This window comes from Oncorhynchus clarkii, chromosome 1, assembly GCF_045791955.1.
Source record: "Oncorhynchus clarkii lewisi isolate Uvic-CL-2024 chromosome 1, UVic_Ocla_1.0, whole genome shotgun sequence".
NCBI classification, from domain to species: Eukaryota; Metazoa; Chordata; class Actinopteri; order Salmoniformes; family Salmonidae; genus Oncorhynchus; species Oncorhynchus clarkii.
Genome location: NC_092147.1, coordinates 42,596,564 through 42,619,080, shown reverse-complemented (window position 1 = coordinate 42,619,080; position 22,517 = coordinate 42,596,564). Strand labels below are relative to the sequence as shown.

Here is a 22,517-nt window from a genome sequence, read left to right as displayed (position 1 = left end):
ACACTCCCATCAATATTTTAAATGAATTCAGTGGCACTAACACATCTAGATGAAGCATGGATTCTAGACTATTCCATGTGTCTGTTGCACACAAAGAGAAGGCAGTCTTGCCTAATACTGTGAATGTCCTGCGGACTTTAAGTAGCAACCACCTAGCAGACCGGGTATGGTAACTGCTGCTGGTGAAGGAGACCAGACTACAGAGGTAAAGAGCGAGTTAACCAAAAAAGGGCTTTGTAAATGAACACATTCAAAAGTATCTTTCTGCGCATATAAAGTGAGGTCCAACCCACCATTTGGTACAATGTGCAATGGTGGGTGAGTGACTTGGCATTTGTAATAAAGTGCAATGATGCATGATAAACAGAGTTCAGTCTCTGTCAGACGGAGGAGGCTGCATGCATATACAAGTCACCATAATCAATTACAGAGAGAAAAGTGTCCTGAACAAGCTTCTTTCTAGCCATAAGCGGGAAGCAACCTTATTACGAAAATAAAAACCCAATTTCAATTTAAGCTTTGTCACAAGACTATCCACATTAATTTTAAAGGACAACTTGTCATCCAGCCAAATAGCTAGGTATTTATAGGATGACACTTTCAATGGATAAGCCACCAGTGACAGTTTATTAGTATAGACCCCTTTCTGTTTTTGCAAACATTGCCGCTTGAGGGCGATGTACACAATTTGGTTGCAGAACACAAGTTCTCATAGACCACCAGCAAAAATGTTTTTCACATTGCTTATGAATGCATTTCACACTACTTTTGGATTATGAGTGGATTTTAAGGCTCATAGGAACGTCCTGCTTAATATAATGCCTGTGTCATCGTCGCTAATCAACTGCATTATACTTTAAAAAAACACTTCAACTTCAACCAGTAAAATGGATCTTTGGCTAGCTTTGCTCCCAGTCTCTTTCAATGAGCTGTATCCAAAACAGGTATTTAAAAAATATCATAACCAAATATAATCTTAGCGAATGTTCAAGCAATAATCAAAGCAACATTGCAAGCGTATTGTATGGGACCGTTTAAATGTTCCGTTAGAGGCCATGAAATTCAGTACTTATCTCTAAAACAAAAGCAATTTAGGTTAAAATGGAAGGACTAACAGTACAGATAGATAGCAATAAAAACTGTACCATAGAGGCTCAGAATAAGTTAGAGGAAAAACTAAAAGAAATGGAGGAACTTATTCAAGAAAGATCAAGTGTAATATATTATTTCATAAATTCAACATAGAATCCAAAAAGTATTTATGAAAGTCAACCATGATTCACCAAACAATATTTTGAAAGAGGAAGTAAAGTACTTTAAGCATATGTTTTCGTTTCAGTCTCCTCCATCTCCACTTACCGAAGTTAGTTGTGTGGATTTTTTTTCTATCAATAATGTAAAATAAACAGCAGTACAGAAAGGCTCATGTGAAGGGCAAATTACAGAGGAGGAACTTATTGATGCGATTAAAGCCTTTATGTTCAGGAAGATTCCCGGGGCTGGATGACATACCAGTGGAGGTATACCAAACCTTTTTTGATATAATTCAGAAGACCGTTATTAGCATGTTTTAACCACTCCTATATAAATGGTAGATTATAAGACACTCAACAAGAAGGTCTGATTTCATCATTTCAGATACAGGATCCAAGTGGTAAATACAAAGATCCATTCCATATGAAAAATCTGGGAAACCAGGCCTGGTATTCGTAGCTAACTTTGAAAAGGCCTTTGATAAAGTACGACTGAAGTTTATAGTATATAAATGCCTGGAATATTTACATTTTGGAGATTCAAAATTCAAAATACAGAAATAGTCATAATAAACATTCATAAAAAATACAAGTGTTATACATCGGCTTAAAGATGAACTTCTTGTTAATCCAGCCGCTTTGTCAGATTTCAAAAAGGCTCTATGGCGAAAGTATACCATGCGATTATCTGAGGACAGTGCCCCGCAAAAGCATACAAACATTTTACAACCAAGTAAAGAAATTACAAAAGTCAGAAATAGCGATAAAATTAATCACTTACCTTTGAAGATCTTCATATGGTTGCAGTCACAAGAGTCCCAGCCATAATAAATGTTTGTTTTGTTTGATAAAGCCCCTCCAAAAACTCAGTTTTGTTGGCGCGTTTCGTTCAGTAATCCACTGGCTCAAAGATGGTCAAAACATGCAGACGAATACATCCTAATAGTACTAGTAAAGTTTGTCGAAACATGTCAAACGATGTATATAGTTAATCCTCAGGTTGTCAATTGTCTAAATAATCGATAATATTTCAACCAGACAATATCGTATTCAATAGAAAGGAAAAACAACGAAGGGCGCGCACTCTATAGGTAGTCAATTGAAAACTACCCACATTGAAAAAATCTCACTTCCTGGATGGATTTTCCTTAGGTTTTCACCTGCCATATCGGTTCTGTTATACTCACAGACATTATTATAACAGTTTTGGAAACGCTAGAGTGTTTTCTATCCAAATCTACCAATTATATGGATAAGCTAGCTTCTGGGCCTGAGTAACAGGCAGTTTACTTTAGGCACGCTTGTCATCCAGACGTCAAAATACTGCCCCCAAGCCATAAGAAGTTAAATATGAATTTGGGGGGGCATAAATGATTAAATATGAAAGAATTAAAGCTGGTTGAGAGAATGCCAAGAGTGTGCAAAGCTGTCATCAAAGCAAAGGGTTGCTACTTTGAATAATCTCAAATATAAACTATATTTTGATTTTTTTAACACTTTTTTGGTTACTACATGATTCCATATGTGTTATTTCATAATGTTGATGTCTTCAGTATTATTCTACAATGTAAAACATTTTAAAAATTAAGAAAAACCCTTGAATGAGTAGGTGTGTCCAAACTTTTGCCTGGTACTGTATATATTTACAAAAATTATTGTTATTATTTGAAATTATGCAGACAATTACATTGATTAAAGATACAATCTATCTGCAATATTAAAGCTGATCTAACCCCTACAAATAATAATACAATTAAAAAAATTAAACCACAATTTAATACAACATTGAAAGCATATGATAATATCTTGTTATGTAATAACTATATAAATCATGGCGATGGGGGTCTTTCTGCACCCAAAAATGATGTCAGTGAGTCGTGTACTGAAGAGGGGCCTATTATGTAGCCTGTTCAGTAGGGCCTCTGTGGGAAACTTAAAGACGGGTTCCTCATTCTGAAACAAAACACCATTCATACATTAGTCCATTATGAGAGAGATGCAGCTGCAGGAATGCTGTCACTGTAATTCATGGCTTACAATTCACGAGGTGGTAATAACCCATGTTTATTACATGCAAATTGAACAGACTAATAAAGCTCTCATAGTTATAATGAACTGCGTGAGTTGCGCAACACAAGGGGTTGAGAGTGAATTCAAGCCAGTTAGTCAGTGAGAGAGACAGAGGACTCAGCTCAGAACAACCACCACAATAACAACACAACACAGAGCCACTGATTCACCCAGCCCCGCTATGCTATCCCAGGGTGCCCCGCTCCTTCCCAGGGCAGAGAGAACATAAACAGATCCTTTGTTATGGCCTCAGAAGAAGGCTCATACTAACACCAGGCCACCAGGCAAAACTTTCAGACCCGGCCTACTTGGTGTGGTTGAAGATGTTTTCCCTCAGAAAAAATGCCTCAAATGCCAACACACAAAAGTTGAACTTACATGTGAGTTAAACTGACATATTTTAGTATGAAGGCTAGGGATATCTTAATGGACATACCAACAAAAGCAGACTTTGGACCGAATGCGGAGGAGTGTAGAGTGTGTTTACAGAGACCATGTTAAGGAAATGCATTCATCATTTTGCCTTTTAGATTATTAGCTTACCGGTACTCATTTCCCAGTTACGTTTGCCAAATAAATTCTGTGCTAAATAAATTCTCTCCAGCTGGGCAGCTGTCATTAGGCCCAACACTCTTGAAGTAGCTTGAATGAATAGGTTCACTGCAGTAAACGCGTGTCTCGGTCTTGGCCACTTACCTCTGCCTTGGCAAAAACTGTGTGTAAAGTTTTTGAACCACACCGCAATTCTGAGTGTACAGTACACTGCCCGTTTTCAAGTCAATTGGCTCATTTTCATGCCTCTGACATGCGCTAATGATAAATAATGGTGTAACTATCTATAGTTTTCTCTGCAATTAGTGTTAATTATTGTGATTGGCTCACATTTGAATAGTACGGTGTACCCCCACTATTTTATTTTCCCGGGACGCTGTACCGGACCACACCGGCTTACTTTCACCCCTGGAATCAGCTGTGTTAGTTATGGAACACATCAAACAAGTGGACTGTCTGGGGGTACTCGAGGTTTGGGAAACACTGGTCTATACAGTCTGACGATAACATTTAATGACGTTCCAGAACCTTCTTCTACAAGGAGGACAAAATAATTCAAATTCAGCAAAAATAATCCTTCCATTCCGCCCTAGTGAGTCGTGGTCTCTTGTGGAGCTAACGAGCACCCAGCAAATTCACGACTGAAAAGGGAAACAGTGGGCCTTAGTTACATTTAAAGAGGCTCCACTGCTCCTTCGCCTAACAAAAATCTTATCTTGCTCAGTATGAGAAGCTCAACCTACGCATCTGCAGCCAGATATTCAGGCAATAATCAAAATGCTCAATCGCTGAGCAACAATGTATCATGTCAAGTGGAAGGAATATCTAGTTAAGGATGTGTAATTATGAAGTATAGTCAATTCAAATGCTCTCCTCTTAGACAAACAACTGTGGTTCAGCTCAAGCTCAGGTTTATTTCTAGAAAAGTTGCATGACAGATTTTACAGGGATAAAATACTGTAATAAGTCAGTCTTATCAGTAATAAGGTTACAATACATGTCCAAAGGTATGTGGACACCTGCTCGTCGAACATCTCATTCCAAAGTCATGGTAATTAATATGGAGTTGGTCCCTCTTTTGCTGCTACAACAGCCTCCACTCATCTGGGAAAGCTTTCCACTAGATGTTGGAACATTGCTGCGGGGACTTCCATTCCATTCAGCCACAAGAGCATTAGTGAGCTGATGTTGGGCGATTAGGCTTGGCTCGCAGTCAGCGTTTTAATTCATCCCAAAGGTGTACGATGGGGTTGAGGTCAGGGCTATGTGCAGGCCAGTCAAGTTCTTCCACACCGATCTCGAGAATCCATTTCTGTATGGACCTCGCTTTGTGCATGGGGGCATTGTCATGCTGAAACAGGAAAGGGCCTTCCCCAAACTGTTGCCACAAAGTTAGAACCACAGAATTGTCTAAAATGTCATTGTATGCTGTAGCGTTAAGATTTACCTTCACTGGAACTAAGGAGCCCAAACCATGAAAAACAGCCCCAGACCATTATTCCTCCACCAAACTTTACAATTGGCACTATGCATTCGGGCAGGTAGTGTTCTCCTGTCATCCGCCAAACCCAGATTCATCCGTCGAACTGCCAGATTGTGAAGCGTGATTCATCCCTCCAGAGAACACGTTTCCACTGCTCCGGAGTCCAATGGCGGCTAACTTTATATCACTCCAGCCAACGCTTGACATTGTGCATGGTGATCTTAGGCTTGTTTGCGGCTGCTCGTCCATGGAAACCCATTTCATGAAGCTCCCAACGAACAGGTATTGTGCTGACGTTGCTTCCTGAGGCTGTTTGGAACGCAGTAGTGGGTGTTGCAACCTATGTATAGTCTATGGAGATTGCATGTTTGTGTGCTCGATTTTATACCCCTGTCAGCAACAGGTGTGGCTGAAATAGCCAAATCCACTAATTTGAAGGGGTGTCCACATACTTTTGTATATATATATATATATATATATATATATATATATATACATATATATATATATATATATATATATAGTGTATTTGTACTGTACTGGGTTAACATGATGAGATAAGCCTAATGTTTGGGCAGTCGTTCCATTTGAGAATAGAGGGGGAAATCACTGATGTACAGATATCTAAATGGGTAAGGTGATATACAGTAGGTTAAATATACAGTAATATACAATACCAATATAGATGCCAGGTAAAATGAAAAGGAAATGTGACTCTCTCAGATGTATAGTCAAGGTTTCATCCTGTTGGTCTGCATTTGGTCCAAGATAGTCACATGAGTATACCTATAGAGCAGCAGGTGACGGTGGGCCAGAGGAGAAGCCACTTGAGGATGACTCATGAACCCTACACCCTACAGCATTACATGGGCTTGCTCCTACCTATCTCTCTGATTTGGTCCTGCCGTACATACCTACAAGACGCAGGCCTCCTAATTGTCCCTAGAATTTCTAAGCAAACAGCTGGAGGCAGGGCTTTCTCCTATAGAGCTCCATTTTTATGGAACGGTCTGCCTACCCATGTCAGAGACGCAAACTCGGTCTCAACCTTTAAGTCTTTACTGAAGACTCATCTCTTCAGTGGGTCATATGATTGAGTGTAGTCCGGCCCAGGAGTGGGAAGGTGAACGGAAAGGCTCTGGAGCAACGAACCGCCCTTGCTGTCTCTGCCTGGCCGGTTCCCCTCTTTCCACTGGGATTCTCTGCCTCTAACCCTATTACAGGGGCTGAGTCACTGGCTTACTGGGGCTCTCTCATACCGTCCCTGGGAGGGGTGCGTCACCTGAGTGGGTTGAGTCACTGATGTGATCATCCAGTCTGCGCCCCCCCCCCCCCCCCTTGGGTTGTGCCGTGGCGGAGATCTTTGTGGGCTATATTCAACCTTGTCTCAGGATGGTAAGTTGGTGGTTGAAGATATCCCTCTAGTGGTGTGGGGACTGTGCTTTGGCAAAGTGGGTGGGGTTATATCCTTCCTGTTTGGCCCTGTCCGGGGGTGTCCTCGGATGGGGCCACAGTGTCTCCTGACCCCTCCTGTCTCAGCCTCCAGTATTTATGCTGCAGTAGTTTATGTGTCGGGGGGCTAGGGTCAGTTTGTTATTTCTGGAGTACTTCTCCTGTCCCATTCGGTGTCCTGTGTGAATTTAAGTGTGCTCTCTCTAATTCTCTCTTTCTCTCTTTCTTTCTCTCTCTCGGAGGACCTGAGCCCTAGGACCATGCCTCAGGACTACCTGACATGATGACTCCTTGCTGTCCCCAGTCCACCTGGCCGTGCTGCTGCTCCAGTTTAAACTGTTCTGTCTTATTATTATTGGACCATGCTGGTCATTTATGAACATTTGAACATCTTGGCCATGTTCTGTTATAATCTCCACCCGGCACAGCCAGAAGAGGACTGGCCACCCAACATAGCCTGGTTCCTCTCTAGGTTTCTTCCTAGGTTTTGGCCTTTCTAGGGAGTTTTTCCTAGCCACCGTGCTTCTACACCTGCATTGCTTGCTGTTTGGGGTTTTAGGCTGGGTTTCTGTACAGCACTTTGAGATATCAGCTGATGTACGAAGGGCTATATAAATAAATTTGATTTGATACAGTATTACCTCACCTCTTATAGAGTCTGCTGGCTCACCCCACTTGGCTTAATAAAGTGACATCTGATTTGGCTATTTCTGTTAGTACAGACACCGTCTTAAACGGTCACCTCACCACTCTATCCTGGAGGTGACATTGCCCAAAGGCAACGTTTTCCTTAATCCGCTGGTAGGAAGGTTACAGTTGCCTCTGCTTTTAATAAAATATTTGCTGTGCTCCATGTCGTTTGCAAAACCACAGTTAATCTCCCCAGGTTGGAAGAGATAAGACTGGGCCATGTCAGTGTTCCACCTCTCTCTCCCTGTAGCATGCCCAGACACAACACTGTATTGTGTGTTTACAACATGGTTCCTCACAGTCAGTCAATGGGGGATTCCTTTCTATTCCCTCAGTTCAAGGCAAAGCCCAGAACCCCTCAGTCACAGCTGTAAGACCCCAGCTCCACCTGCCCTGACCAGGACTCCCAGCAACCGAAAGAAGGAACATTAGTTAACAGTTGAAAAGGAGGAGGAGGGGGAGAGATCAAGAAGAAAGAAGTGGAAGAGGGGACAGGGTATTAGATAAGCAACCAACTTTTGACATATCAAGTGAAAAGTGGGCATTTTGTTCTGTATTGAAGTAGAAAAATATTCTGTCCCTTGAGGCATTGAGGTAATTACACAACAGGTTAGGGCTTGTCTGCAACCTTCCACTTCCTACCTGACTGTTCGGCAGTCTAGTGCAATGCAATCTTCACTATGTAAACACATACTACAAGTGTGTTGGCCATTACATACTTTCACAATGGCTCAATAGATCATGTTCACCCAATGACAAAAAAAGGTATGTGAAGCAGTAAGGGACAGGTCAAAATGTACTGGGGGGGGCGGGGCTGGTACAACTCAAGGTGTCATAACAAAAAAAATTGACCCCCCCCAAACTATTGTCACATGTCCCTCCCCTTCTACAGTAAAATACATGTAACACCCTCTCCCCTCATAGAATTAACTCAAAATAATGTTTACGACCACAGATAACTGTAGCGACCCTGCTTATAAACATGGATATTGACTTTGCCACTTCAGCATGGGCTACGGGCCAGAATGTTGAGGCTTCGCCGACCACCACAGACGAGCTCCCTCTCCCTGCCAGTTTCATTACACTACGATCAGAGTCGGCTGCAGACAATGATCAGCTAGGAGGAATTCAGATTTTCAAAATTTTGATGCCATATTTATAATTATATAAAAGAAATGCAATTAATTTTCCACCAACAGGTTTCTGTGCCAATGCACCACACAACCAATACACAAAGCACACCAACTTCGGGCACTTCAATATCATGGTTTGTGTTTTCAACTCCAAAATCAATAGGGCAAAAAAGGATACCTAGTTAGATCTACAACTGAATGCATTCAACTGAAATGTGCCTTCCGCATTCAATCCAGCCCCTCTGAATCAGAGAGGTGTACGGAGGGGCTGCCTTAATCAACATCCACGTCATCGGCGCCCGGGGGAACAGTGGTTTACAAAGGAAGAGAAACTTAGACTCCAGAGAGATAGAGATATGCAGGTGGCATGACACTGACGTTCATCTCTTTATGTCACTTGGCTACTGCGTCCTACTAAACAGATAGAGACGTACAGAAGAGGTCGTACATGTTCTGTCCAAATACCTTGTAGAACGATAAGCGTTATATTGTTAGATTATAGGAGTAACTCTGGTAGACCTGAAACAGTCTTCCTCACTTCAAGTTCAACTGTAGGAGTCAGTTGGCGCGCCGGTGCACACTGCCTTCATATCATAGGCCAGCAGCAGCTAAAGCTTAATAATAGCCACACCATACCAAACCTTTATAAACGTTTCTAAACTTTTTTAGGGTAATATCAAAAGTAATTGAAGCCATTGTTTATAGGGAAAACTAGCAGGGAAAAACGCAGTACCCTCCCCTATGCCCCTCAAACCCCCCCCCCCCCCCCCCCCCCCCCCGTTCTGTCCCTAAATACAACTAACAAGATATGATTGTTACAGTAGTCTGGACTGTGAAGCCAGGCAACACAATCTATTTTAGTTGCTATGTGCACATGCACAACAGTAGAAAGTGATCACCATTGAAAAGCCATTATAGGAGACCTCACCACAGTATCAGGACAATATTATAGTGTTATATACACATTATTACATGTTACACAAAATATTACAATCCACACTGTCTGCACCCAAACCTAAGGACCTGAGTTTTTGTCCCCTTGCGTGACACAGCCTTTACACCACCTACGCACTGCCACCGGTTCGGTAGTCACTCACCTGAAATCACTGGGCTCCATTTCTTGGGCTCCATGTCCGACTTGTCAAAAGTTCGGGACTTCCTCCGGAACGCGACCCGTCTGAAGTCGTCCATACCCTTATCCTCCGATGACCTTTCCAACATCGAAAAGATTCACAGAGCGAGCAGCTCTATCGATAACATTAATCACGCATTCAAATGTGCAACTGACAGTCAACATATTACAGAAAAATTCCATTCCATGTCAAAGAACTCCTAAATCCTATTTATCATTCACGGCTAAATGAAAGAAAAAAACGTATTGAAAAATCACGTGGCAGGTTTATTTTCCCGGATGTGACACAATTAAGTTATTGAGCGATGCGTGCGCTCTGCTCTGCCTTTCTGGGTCAACATCGTCATCCGGTCAGCTTATCTCTTATCTCTCTCTGTACAATCACCTTGGAGTTGGAGTAGATTGTTTCAAACCCCGCCCTGTCTCACTGTTGCTCTCATCGGAGGAACCATCTCTCCCCCATACCCTTTAGAAAGGGAACCAGAATAATTTCACTTAAAAGGGATCAATATTGCAATATGAAGATATTGTAGCTTCGGGCAGGTATTTAAAAAATAGAGCACAGAACCTGGAAGGTGTTTTGCATACAATCTACTGTACAATGAAGACGGGCAGGGTTGTGCTACTGATTGTAGCCTAATAAACAGCCATAATGATAGGTTGACATTTGCAAAGACATGCAAACTGTTATGAGAAGGATGACATAAGGTTATCATTATCATAATTGAGAAGAAAAAAGACTCAGCGAAGCACAAACGTCCTATATCAGTCCAAGACAGTTGTTTTATTTCCTATTGAAACAGATGTTACACTGTTTTAAGCGCAGTAAGACATATTAACAAGACAACCCAATACAGTATATTGCTGTCTTTCTGTCCCTTTTTCTTAACTGGGTTAACTGGGTTAACTAAACCTCAGTTAAGATTCCAGGGGACTCCATCAGGGGCATAGGAGCGACTGACATGGGGGGGGGGGGGGGGGGGGGGGGGCATAGGGCCATAGCCATTCATACTGTACTGAATACCAGAGTGACTGTTAAATTAAACAACCATTGTGTACTCTTTCTCGGCTACTGTATGATTCATTTCCTAGTATTTTTTCTCACTTCCTCTATGTCACGACTGCCTCTTACCTGCATAAAGTTAACACATGCAATACACCCTCTAGACTTAAGACGCTATCATTTCATCAATCATATAAGATAATTGAGATTCATTCACACTATGACAGATCATCAATCTAGGAGCTCTACTGGCTTGGAGAGGCACTTCACACCATCTTACCTGTTGGTTTGTTGCCTCTCGTTCTCTTTCCCTCTCTGCCTGTCTGTCTGTTCATGGCTGTCACTCTCCTACCTTGATCAGAATAGCACCATACAATGTCTTAACATATGGAACACTCCTTTATGACCTATGATCACTGTGATGAAGTTAAAGACAACCAAGCTGAAACAACTCAAATTTGCCAGCTAGTTTTCCTGGGGTGGTGTGGATGCAGTTGCCAAGAACTTTACTTACAGTCCTTTGCTCTCCTTTGAACAAAACTCCTAAGTCCTCTTTTTTCTCTCTTATTGATTGCTGGCACATTGCTAACTTGCTGACCATATCATGAAGACTAAGACAGTGATTGTGCAAGTAATTCTGTAGCTAGCAAGTATTCTTGGCTTCACGTTCCAAGCAGCGGATGCCTGTTAAAAATAAAAGTTCCTCAACTTTGTTGGGGGGGGGGGGGGGCATGTTACCGGCTTCTAACACTGCCCTCTGTATCACAATCTTCCACTGATAAAGTTAACCTGTGCAGAGAACCAAGGCAGTAGGGTAAATTATTCTCCATAGATAGACACCAGTCGTACACTAGACTAGCTTTGGACCTCACACATATCTTTCATACTCTACCGTTCCACCGAAGGTTTTAGAATGAAAACAAGTGATTCCACAAACATAGACAGAAATCAAATCAATGTAAACATGTATACAGTATAGAAGTAGCATACCCATTCTCCACTGCAATTTAACATGCTTTCACCTGTGCTTATTGTGTGGATTCCAAGGGTGATTGTTCTTTATGGCTACTACACACATCTTACCAGAATACCAGAATCCACCCTTATGGTGTGATTCAATTAATGTAGAACTGTAAGAAAAATCTGTCTTAATGCCTCTGGCTCATATCCATAAGAAACTAGATGTTCAGATTGCCCCTCAATAAACCTGTTTAGTCAAACATAAGACATAATCATTATTTGATTTGAGAGAGAGAGAGAGAGAGAGAGAGAGAGAGAGAGAGAGAGAGAGTGTGTGTGAATCAGGTAAATGATTCATGCAACATTAGGTAGATTACATCATCAACATGATCAGACAGTTTGGATCTAGGCTCACCTTGAATTAATGTTTCAACAAAGAACATAAAAAAGTATGTTTCGCCAGATCACCAAACCTCAATGCAAATTGATCTGAAGGTGTAGGGATGACTCACAAAATACACCCGGTATCCTGGAAGCATTTGGGATTTATCCCTGTTTTCATTTAGCTGGTTAGTGTGATGTTATTACATCCGGCAGAGTAGAGATATTTATGGCTCTGTTAACCGGGAAGAGAGATGCCTGGACAGAGATCCCACAGTCATTGGACCTGACAGAGCATCCAACCAAATATAAACAAAGTCATGTCCAGTGTTGTTGCTTCAGTGGATAGTCCTAATTGTGCTTGTAAAGAAGGATGTTTGGAGGAGAGAGTAGCTTACCTTTAGTTTGAACCTATTTAGTCCATACTGAGTTAAAATGCCTGATTACTGTCATCTCTTTTGGGTTAGACAGAGTGAAACAAGCGATCCCTTGTACATAAACAACATGAAGCTTAAGACGAGCCAATTCGAATGTCCTTCGACAGAAACATGGTACTACTGGGGCAATGTGTTATCTGAACTGTGTAAAAAACTAAACCAAGGGGTGTCATGTCACACATGTCATGGTCAAGTCAAACCTGTGCAATTCAAAAGGCCACATCCAGGCCTACAGACCTAGACCTCACTTCCTCATCTCCTACCTTAGTCTCGAGTCTCTATGTCAAGTACGATCTCAACTCAATGACAAACATAACCAATCGCCTCAGCAGTAAAAAAAAAAAAGAACTGAAGTAAAAAATATAATCTTTATGCCTTTTGCAAAAAAGTTGTATAAAAACAAGCATCTCAAGTGTAGTTACGTTAGATTGGTCATTGAAATCAAGAACGCCCATCTCTTCAAACATTATCCTTGTAATGCAATATCACATCCATTCAATTAGTCTTTCCACATTGATGTCAAATTCAATGTATTCTTTAACATGACCATGGTAGAAAAGACAGAACCACTTACACATGTAGAGATTATGCTTACAAACAGATGCTTTTAGGTCTAATATTCTGTCTAGTCTGTTAGGCAAGTTTGTAAGCCTTTCACGTTACCAAAAAGAAACGCTGTTATTGACGGAACATTTCTGGCTACACTTGTAGGATATAGACCATCCAAAACCTTGTTATATTCAATTGGGAAAGAGGTTTTTGTTCTATCGATTTTTTTATTTTTTTTAAAGATTGCAATAAGGACATAACAGCCATAGTTGAATGAATCTGAGCTAAATCAATCCTCATTATTTAAGTCCAAGTACCACAGAAATAATACACATCTTGAATTCCATTTTCAAAGAATGACCAAGAAACAATCAGATGATATCACATGCAAATTCAAATGAATAAATGGATGAACAAACACAAATCAATAAATAACCAGTTAAATAGATAAGTCAGCTAAATAGATCATAAATAATCATATAGATACAGGACATTGTTTAAGTCAATTTGTCACTCTGGTGTTTGCACTGCTGTCCGGTCCGCCAGTCTCTCTCTCGTGGACAGGATGTGATTTTATTCCAGCCCAACCAATGAGGAGTATCCCGAACTTGCTCTGTAACCTCACCAACCGGGAGAAAGTGTGGTATGTGGAGGAGGGGCTTGCTGAGGGGACACAAAGACTAGGCACCAGGATGGGGTGCCAGGTTGAGGGAGATGGGAGACAGGTGTCCTTAGTGCTGTGTGCCTTCGTGAGGGCCGGGTCCATGGGTGTGGGTGCTCGAGTCCTAGGGGCCTTGGGGGCGAGGCTGCTGGGCCATTGAGGGGGACCTGCTGGAGAAGGTTGGTGTCTGGTCCTCCTGGAGGGCCGTCACAATGTTAGGACTCGGACTGCAAGGAAGACGGGAGGGAGAAGAGAAAAGAGCAAGAGAGGAGTGGAGAACAGGGAAAAAAAGTCAAAAGGACATGTATGCCACTGGTGCTATAAAGTGCTCAGAAATTAACAAACAAACAAATGGGAGGGACAAAACTGTTCCCAAAAACAACAGAGATGGAAATTGTTCAAATTTCAGGAGGGGAAGAACATTCAAATATTTTGGGAGGAGAGTTGACTTGCTTAAACAACACTATGACCAAGAGAAGGAATAGTAGACAGGACATCAGTTACTTATTTGCCTGTAGGGATGATTCAGAGGCAATGAGATCTACTGTATGGGTGGGTTGTAGGGGGCTGGTTGGGGATTGTAGTGAGATGAACTGAGTTAGCTCTGTAGGAATTTGATCTAAGTAGAAGTAGATGATCTGCAATAAGTAGATGAAGCAGAGTGTTACTGGTGACAAAAGCTTCATGCAAAACCAATGCATGTGCTAACACTAATTATAGCCCTTATACTAAGCAATACAGTTTCAGTGTAGCTGTGTCATAAATACCAACGCCTCGTGCTGTTAGTCAGAAAAATACACAAGTCTTCTCGCCTTAATGAGTTTCTTAAGCTCAGGCTTCTGTGTGTGTGTGTGTGTGACTAGATGCCTGTTATGTAAATGTGTTTGATCCATCAAGTACAGTATAGTAGTGCGAATATGAACTAATATCTGTGGCTTAAGAACCAGCCGTGCGGGGCATGCTGCGTGTATCCTGCAGGCCCAAGTCACAAGGAGAGCGAGTGAGAGAAGCGGAAAGAGACAGGAGGAGATGTAGAGCTCAGGCCTCTAGGACGTTACCTGTGGACTAGGGAGACTCTCCTTAGTGGTGGGGAGAGTGGCGATACTGAGGCAGAGGAAGCAGGCTGCTGACAATCTACAAGAAACTGATACATTAGACAGATATACAGAGTGGTGACAGTCAGGGTTAGTGGGACAGACAAAGACATGGGTGCACAAGACAGGAGGAAAGACTTGTCAGGGACAAAGAGACACACGGGACTCGTCATGTAATAACTCAACATGTCCGAGGAGAGGACGTCGGTTGTGGAACCTTTTGCTCTTTCAGAGTAGAACATTAGAGCATAATGGCATTGTAGTGATTATGCTTTTAGTAGTCATGCTTGTAATCACTTTCATTTGACTGGAATATCACATTCTGCAAGTTAATATCTTACTGTAATACAGTTCATTTGAGTTAATACAATCTGCGCACTCTTAAGTTTCTTCTGATTTATTTGCCTAGAAAGTAAATGATTCGTGCTTTCTACCGCCTGACATACCACAGTAGTTAATATTGTGTGAGAGAAGTTGTTTATGTTTCTGTGAGAGAGAGAGAGAGAGAGAGAGAGAGAGCGGGAGAAAGGGAGCTCTCTGTTCATTTTCCAAGGCCAATAAAGTATCACTGAAAGACTGCTCGTTATTCAAAACCAGCCTCGTCTGACCCAACTGACAAGGCATTCCTCTGTCCATCCTTAGAGGAGGATGGACAGCACTGCTAAGGGGAAAAACACAGACACACGTAGAACATTTACGCACAGTTTCAAATCCAGTACTGTATTTTTCTGTGCTGCACCAAAAAAGAGACATACAAACAAACAAAAACCTAATGGCGACTGTCACACGGAGCAATTATCTGCTGCTCATGTAAGCCCATGGGCTAAAAACGAAGCAGCATTTTTAGATCAGATAAGTGATAATATCATACACAATTGTAACACATTAATGAATGAATGACCCTGCAGTCTTGGGTTTTTATTTTATAGAGTCAAAGTGCAACCCATGTTATCCTATAGGGATTGGACCTGAATGCACATGGACATTCTTCACCTCAGATTGTGTCTATAAAAACATTTGACCACTGTAGGAGCCAAAAGCTAATAACCACAGAGAGGTGAGTGTAATTTAACTTGTTATCCATGGTAGGGACATGAGGGCCAAACAGCATTTGACAGGAATGACTCATTGGGAATTGTTAAGACACTGCCATCTGCTGGCACTACATGGCATGTGCATAGGGTTGCTTTGAAGTGCTTGGGTGTTCTTTTCAGGGTGCGTTATCAGCGTAGTATAGGTCTGGGTAGGTGGTTAGAGTGTCACAGGGAGGAGGTCACACTGGTTTCCATGCTGCTCTGAATGGTATATCTGCATATAAACCATGTATATTCTTCCTCCTGGATCTGACTGATCAAAGTCACATGCATGCCACAACAAAAAGCTATCAACATTGACAGAAAAAGCATCATAGATCAATCACTCAGTTTTTATCTCACCCACACACACACGGTTTTCTATATTAATAATAGACTCTAAGGACAGAATGATGTCATGCTATAGTATGCTGTACGTAGTATAGTGTAGAGAAGGGGCAATTGATTGTGGCACTGAATAGGGCTGTAGACTTGTGGAAGGGACTTCTGTCAAATGCTTTTTGCTCCAGATTTGATGACAATTCAAGGGTCATGTTATTATCATGGCTTGAACATGTTAATCAAACTAGAACGATTCCTTAAAATCATAAAATGCGGCACAGGAGTCAACGTTGACCAGATTGGCCCACATTCAACAAATCTGATTTAACAAACAAGTCCAATTTGGATATATTTGGCTGTTTTTGCTGCATAACATGTAGAAGTTGTCCCTCTTCAGGTTAAGAGGAAGTGACTGCTAAATGCTAACTCCCGTTTGTATGAGCTAGTAGCATACATGTAGCTATCATACAGAAATCGTTGATGGCAGTCAACGCTGTTTTTAACTGGAACGCAGTTGATTGGTAACGATGACATGTGTTGGGGTTGACATTCATACAAACATTATACTCCGATTTTTACCTCAACAAAGTGTGAAATACAACGAGGAGAACCCCTGGATTTTTCCCCACGCGTTTCCATGGCAATTCCATTGTTTTGGTCAAGTTCCATTGACCCCTTTACCGCGTCTATTTTGATGACGTGAATTATAATATGATTTGCAGTCATCAAAACGGTTTCATTTCTAGCCTACATAGTAAAGAAGCCTACCATAGAGAAATAGATACGGTGCCTTTCTCTGCTATACAAACAAAGATTCCCTGAGATTTCAACCAGACTTTATATTTTCTGTGTCAAACATTCATAGGGATAGATAGACCAGAGATGAGCAACTTTGATGGGGGCGGGGGCCCGAGTTGCTTGCGGGTTTGCATTGCCCATCCCTGGGATAGACTGAGGAATTCCAATGGCTATTAGTGTCTGTGTTTCAACTGTGTAAATCATCCACTGGGTGGCGCCCAATGAGACACACAGAACAGAGTAACAGTGTAGCTCTGTGCACAGTTTATGGATGGTCGGAAAAAGCAACGTGTATATTGACTACAAACAGACTTTGATTATACAAAGTGAATAATTAACATAGGCAATGACAACAACAGGGGAATTCAATTGCCTAACAATGGAAAATAGTGGACAATAATTAGGTTGTATGATATGAGGACTAGGCTACAGCACTTCACTTCTACTCTAAAAGCTTACAATTTATGTGCCAAGAGAGGAAGTAAAAACTTATGTTATACGGAATCAAATATCTCCAAAATGTAGAAGTATCCTTCACTCCATCTTAGCTCATTATGCATAACAAATCCTCAGAAAAATTACTAAAACTCAACTTTATTTGTCATAAAAATGTCACATTTACTGGTGTATTTCTAACATATATTTCATTTCTTCCCTAAATCCCTTCATTTACAGAAATGAGCCCAAAACTATTAACAGACTTGATTATTGTCTGCAGATGGAACGAGCTGTGTTGGGCTCCTTCTCATAGCCAATTCCTGAGAAGAATGTCACAGTACTGCATAGTCATAGGTCAATCCAGACACTGGAAACAGGAAACCAGTCTGTCCTCCTCCCTGTGTCCCACCCACCCACTTGGACTAGAGCTAGGGCATCTTGGAACTGTAGGCGTGAGGGACTGGGTTGCTGGGAGATGTGACCAGAGCAGAGGGGCGAGGTGCGTCTTTTTGGGTACGAGTTCTGACCGACCCCGGCGACAAGTGTTGCCAAGTCTTAGGAATGGGTGAGCGGTAAGGAGACACGGGGGCGGAGCTAGGAGAGTGCGGACTGGAGTCTCGACTGTTAACGAGTCGACAGCACTCTAAACTCAGCGACTCTGGGTCAATGATGAAGGTCTGAGTGCCCAGGGACCACTGGGGGTGACCCAGGGGAGGCAGAGAGGAGACCAGGGATGAGGTCTGGGAAGTGCCTCCGTCTGAGGCCGACCAGGGGTTGGAGGACAGGGGCAGCTCCAGGGAGGGAGGGCTGCAGAGGGTCAGGGTGGTGTTGAAGGTGTGGGAGCAGGTGGAAAAAGGGCTGTGTATCATGGTGGGGCTGGGGGGAGCTGTGAGGGCGGCTCGTCGACTTACTTTGGGCGTGCTGCTCTTGATCTTGGGCACCTTGGCGCCGCGGCCGCGGTCCCGGGTCTGCTCGGTGTCAAACTCCAGGTCCTCCAGGCGTTGGGTCAGGGCCAGCTTCTGTTGGATGGCCATACGAAGCAGGGAGTTCAGGGTCTTCTTCTCATCCTCCGCCGCAGCCAGCTGTCTCTGCATCTCATCCAGCTGAGTCACATACTCATCACACCTAGGAGAGAGAGAGAGAGAGAGAGGGGGACACAACACTAGGTCAATAAACTAAGAACCACCCTTGTGTAAGCCGGGGAATACACTCTCAAACAGTGAGATTTACCAGAGGCCCAACTCATCGTCTTTGCACAGTCTTACACATCTGTGTTGTAATTGACTGTATGAGATCCCAGAATGCCACTCACCTGGTGGCGAACATGGCCCTGAGAGAGGAGAAGGTGGCGGCGTCCTCCTTCAGAGCCTTCAGCTCGTTCCTCAGCTTCATCATGGTCTCTGTCACCATGCACTTCTCATTCTCATACTTGCTCTTTAGATTAGCCAGCGCCCCCTCTGCAGTCTGGAATAGAGAGTGGGGTTCGGGTTAATTGTGTAGTTACTTTCATGTTATCAGATTATAAACAGTGTCTATTAGCCACTTTATATCTCCAACAAAGAAATAGGGCAAATTGTATGCACTATGCAAAGGAAAACTGATCAAACCTGTTGGATAATGCTGAGAACAGTGTGATGACTTTCCCAGGTACTCAGCCCTAGCCTAGTCCCAGATCTGCTTGTGCTGTCACCAAACTCCTACTGTCATTGGCGAGACAGCACAAACACATCTGGAACTAGGCTAGGTACTCAGTTCTCTGCTCTTCTCACCTGTTTGTTGGCTTTGAGCACCAGCCTGAGCGTGGCAATCTGCTCCCTCTTGGTGCTGAGGAGGGACTTGAGCTTGAGGATTTCCTCCATGCAGGCCTCCTTGTCCTTGTCGAACAAGGGGGCCAGCTCCCGGGCGGCTGCCCTCTGTCGAGACAGCTGGAGGGAGCGGTCCACGGCTCTCTGCAGGTGTTTGATCTGATCCCTGATGATGGCGTTCAGGTTGTAGATGTTCATGGGCTCCTTACGCAGATCTCCGCCCACCTCGGGAGGGACGGAAGAGGAGGAGGGAGAGCCGTTGGAGCTGTTGATGACCGGGGAGCCAATGGGGGTGCGGATGGGGTTCCCCTGACTGCCTGGTGCTGGGGACTCCCTCCCTGTTGTCCCGTTGTCCCCACTGGGGGGGTCTTTGGAGGGCGAGTCCATGGGGCTCCGGGGGGCCTCTGAGAGCCCAGCGTTCACGGCGGCGAGGCGTCTAGCCAGGCGGGGGGAGAGTAGTGCCCGGGGGTCCTCAGAGCCCTTGAGGCTGCCGCTGCGGGTGTTACGGCTCTGACGGTAGTAGTCCAGCATGACGCGGTTGGGCGTCTCATTGTTGCAGAGACACACGTGGTGGTAGAGCTGGGCCAGCTCCTCGCTGAATGTCACCAGCTCGTCCTGCGCCCTGTTCAGCATGTCGTGGCTCTCCGTGGCCACGCCCGTCGCCGCCTGTAGTTCCGCCTCCAAACGCGCCACCTTATCGCGGGCCTCGCGGCAGCTCTTCTCCAGCCGTTTGACCTGCTCGTCCAGAGCTTGGACCTTCCCATCGCTGCTGCTCCACTCCTCCCCCTGGCCCTCCACACAATGGTTAGATTTCTCCTTCAGAGCTTTTAGCTCCGCCTTTAGGTCGATCACCTCGGTTACCGCCACCTTGTACTTACACTCCAGAATCTCCATCCCGTGGATGTTCACCACGTAGTCGTGGCGACCGGGTGCGGGCAACCCGTCATGCGTCTCGGACTCCTGGGCGTCGGCCATCTCCTTGTCACTGTGGAGGCGCTTCATAGCGTTGAAGCGCTCGGTGAGGCGGTGGACACACTCGTGCTGCTCGGTCAGGGCCCCCTGCGTGTGCTGCAGCTGGGTCTGGGCCTCCTGCAGGTTCATCAGGAGGCTGGACTTCTCACGCTCCACCTAGAGGACAGGAAGGACATACTGCAGGGTGAGGACCACTCAGACCATACCAGCATTACCACAGACACAAAGTTCTGAGGTTCACTTAACAGTGCACTTCACTAAGTTCAGGAACAGTACGGTCAACTAAAAACACTGAATGATAGTGTATAAACGATCAGGTCCAGTATACTGAAAGAGCGTCGCGGAAATACTGATGTCATTGCACTTCCTAGGTAAAGTACAAGGCTGTTGAGGCATATGGCAGTGAAGTACAATGTATCAAGGCTTGCTAGTCACAAATTAAGCATAACCCCCCCCCTGCACGAGATTCCAGTAATTGAACTCAAGTGCTGTTTAATGTCTTTTTGGTCAGAGGAGTGTGTCAGTCATCCGGTCCACCCAGTGCTGAGGCTTTGAAACCTTATTGATCCCCAACGGGAGGAGGCCCAGGAAAACAAATGTCAATGGGTTCAGCAGTACAGTACCTGCTAGCTAGTCCAATAAATAACCCTGTCGGACTATTGTGTGTGTAGGATGTACACTCTACAGACAGAGATAAAGAGACATCACAACACAGGCAAAGCACAACCTGTGAGTCGATTCGTAGAATGTATCCGTTGATCTGTAAGCATTCATGGCATCAGCCATCAGATCTCTCATTTTTCACCCATAGACTGTACAGTAGACTAAAACACATGCATCTCAGTGGATATCGTAAGGAATCATTACAAACCACTTTTATGCCATACTTTTACGACAAATGTTTATATTGTATTTTATATGTCTGCTATCTGAGATAAATTGAGTAAATCTAATGTAATGCTTGATGGAAACAGATCTAAATTACAACACAGTGAGGATGACAAATTAAAACCGCCCTCTCCTGAAAGCAATTAAGAGCCTGGTGTTGTTTACTTCAGCGACTTAATGGAACCTTGATTAATCCAAGAGGGGACCTCCATTTGAAGACAAATTCAAACCTCTAGTGATACATTTTGCATCCACAAATCATTCATTTCCCCACTGACCTCAGCAAGAGAAACAAGTGTGGACCTTGGCATAGATTCATAGTGTCTGGAACTCTGTAGCAGGGATGCAACACCATTCTTCCATGAGAAATTCCATCATTTGGTGTTTTGTTGATGGTGGTGGAAAACACTGTCTGACACGCCGCTCCAGAATCTCCCATAAGTGTTCAACTGGGTTGAGATCTGTTAACTGAGAGGCGCACGAGCACGCACGCGCACACACACACACACACACACACACACACACACACACACACACACACACACACACACACACACACACACACACACACACACACACACGCACACACACACACACACACACGCACACACACACACACACACACACACACACACACACACACACACACACACACACACACACACACCTATGCTCCTTTGAGACCCCTCTTTCAAAGTCACTGAGATCTCTTCTTCTAGCCATGGTAGCCAAAATAATGGGCAACTGGGCATTTTTCTACATGACCCTAGGCACGGTGGGATGTTAATTGCTTTATTAACCACACCTGTGTGGAAGCACCCGCTTTCAATCTACCTTGTATCTCTCATTTACTCAAGTGTTTCCTTTATTTTGGCAGTTACCTGTATGTACTGTATGTACAGTATGTGTGTGTTGTCCTGTGTACCCTCCCTGTGCATATGCGTGTTGTCCCTCTGTGTTCTCTCCTTTGCCTGTGAGGGATTCTGTACGGAGCGTAGTAGCACTGCTCTGTCCCAGCAGCCCGTCTCTCTCCCTCTGCCTTCCACTCTCCTCTGGATCCGCTGCCCTGACAGGCCTCCCCATGGCAGACGCCGTACACTCCTCCACGCCACCGCTCTGCCGTTCTACTCTCCCCTGTCTACTCTCCCTTGTCTGCCAACATCCACAGATGTCCCCAAAATCTGCCAAATGAGCCCCAATGGCCCTCTTGAGATGGAAGTCTTCAGAAAGACCAAAACAGCTCTGAAACTAGTCATTGGTAAATCATACGGAGCGTGGTCACAGACTTATGGTCTGCTAGATAATAAAAGATGGACGACATCTGACAGGCTTTTTTGTTGTTGTCTTGTTC

General features: G+C 43.8%; 2 protein-coding genes across 4 annotated transcripts in view; both read right to left on the bottom strand.

Moving 5' to 3' along the window:
* LOC139407268 (FYVE, RhoGEF and PH domain containing 4a) overlaps nucleotides 1–10,136 on the bottom strand; it is a 108,231-nt gene extending 98,095 nt beyond the window's left edge. The window contains exon 1 of the mRNA XM_071150903.1: nucleotides 9,731–10,136. Within this exon, the coding sequence (XP_071007004.1) occupies nucleotides 9,731–9,854 (124 nt within the window). The 5' untranslated portion in view covers nucleotides 9,855–10,136. The remainder of the gene's footprint in view (nucleotides 1–9,730) is intronic.
* Nucleotides 10,137–13,302: 3,166 nt separating this feature from the next.
* Nucleotides 13,303–22,517, bottom strand: part of LOC139407249 (bicaudal D homolog 1a) — a 94,281-nt gene continuing 85,066 nt past the window's right edge. The window contains exons 5-9 of one of the 3 annotated variants that reach the window (XM_071150862.1): nucleotides 19,271–20,434; nucleotides 18,814–18,965; nucleotides 18,413–18,626; nucleotides 14,815–14,890; nucleotides 13,303–13,983 (exon numbers count right to left, since the gene is read on the bottom strand). In XM_071150862.1, the coding sequence (XP_071006963.1) occupies nucleotides 14,837–14,890; nucleotides 18,413–18,626; nucleotides 18,814–18,965; nucleotides 19,271–20,434 (1,584 nt within the window). In that variant the 3' untranslated portion in view covers nucleotides 13,303–13,983; nucleotides 14,815–14,836. Of the gene's footprint in view, nucleotides 13,984–14,814; nucleotides 14,891–17,929; nucleotides 18,627–18,813; nucleotides 18,966–19,270; nucleotides 20,435–22,517 lie in introns of those variants that run through there. The other 2 variants (XM_071150871.1, XM_071150880.1) reach the window with 2 other exon arrangements.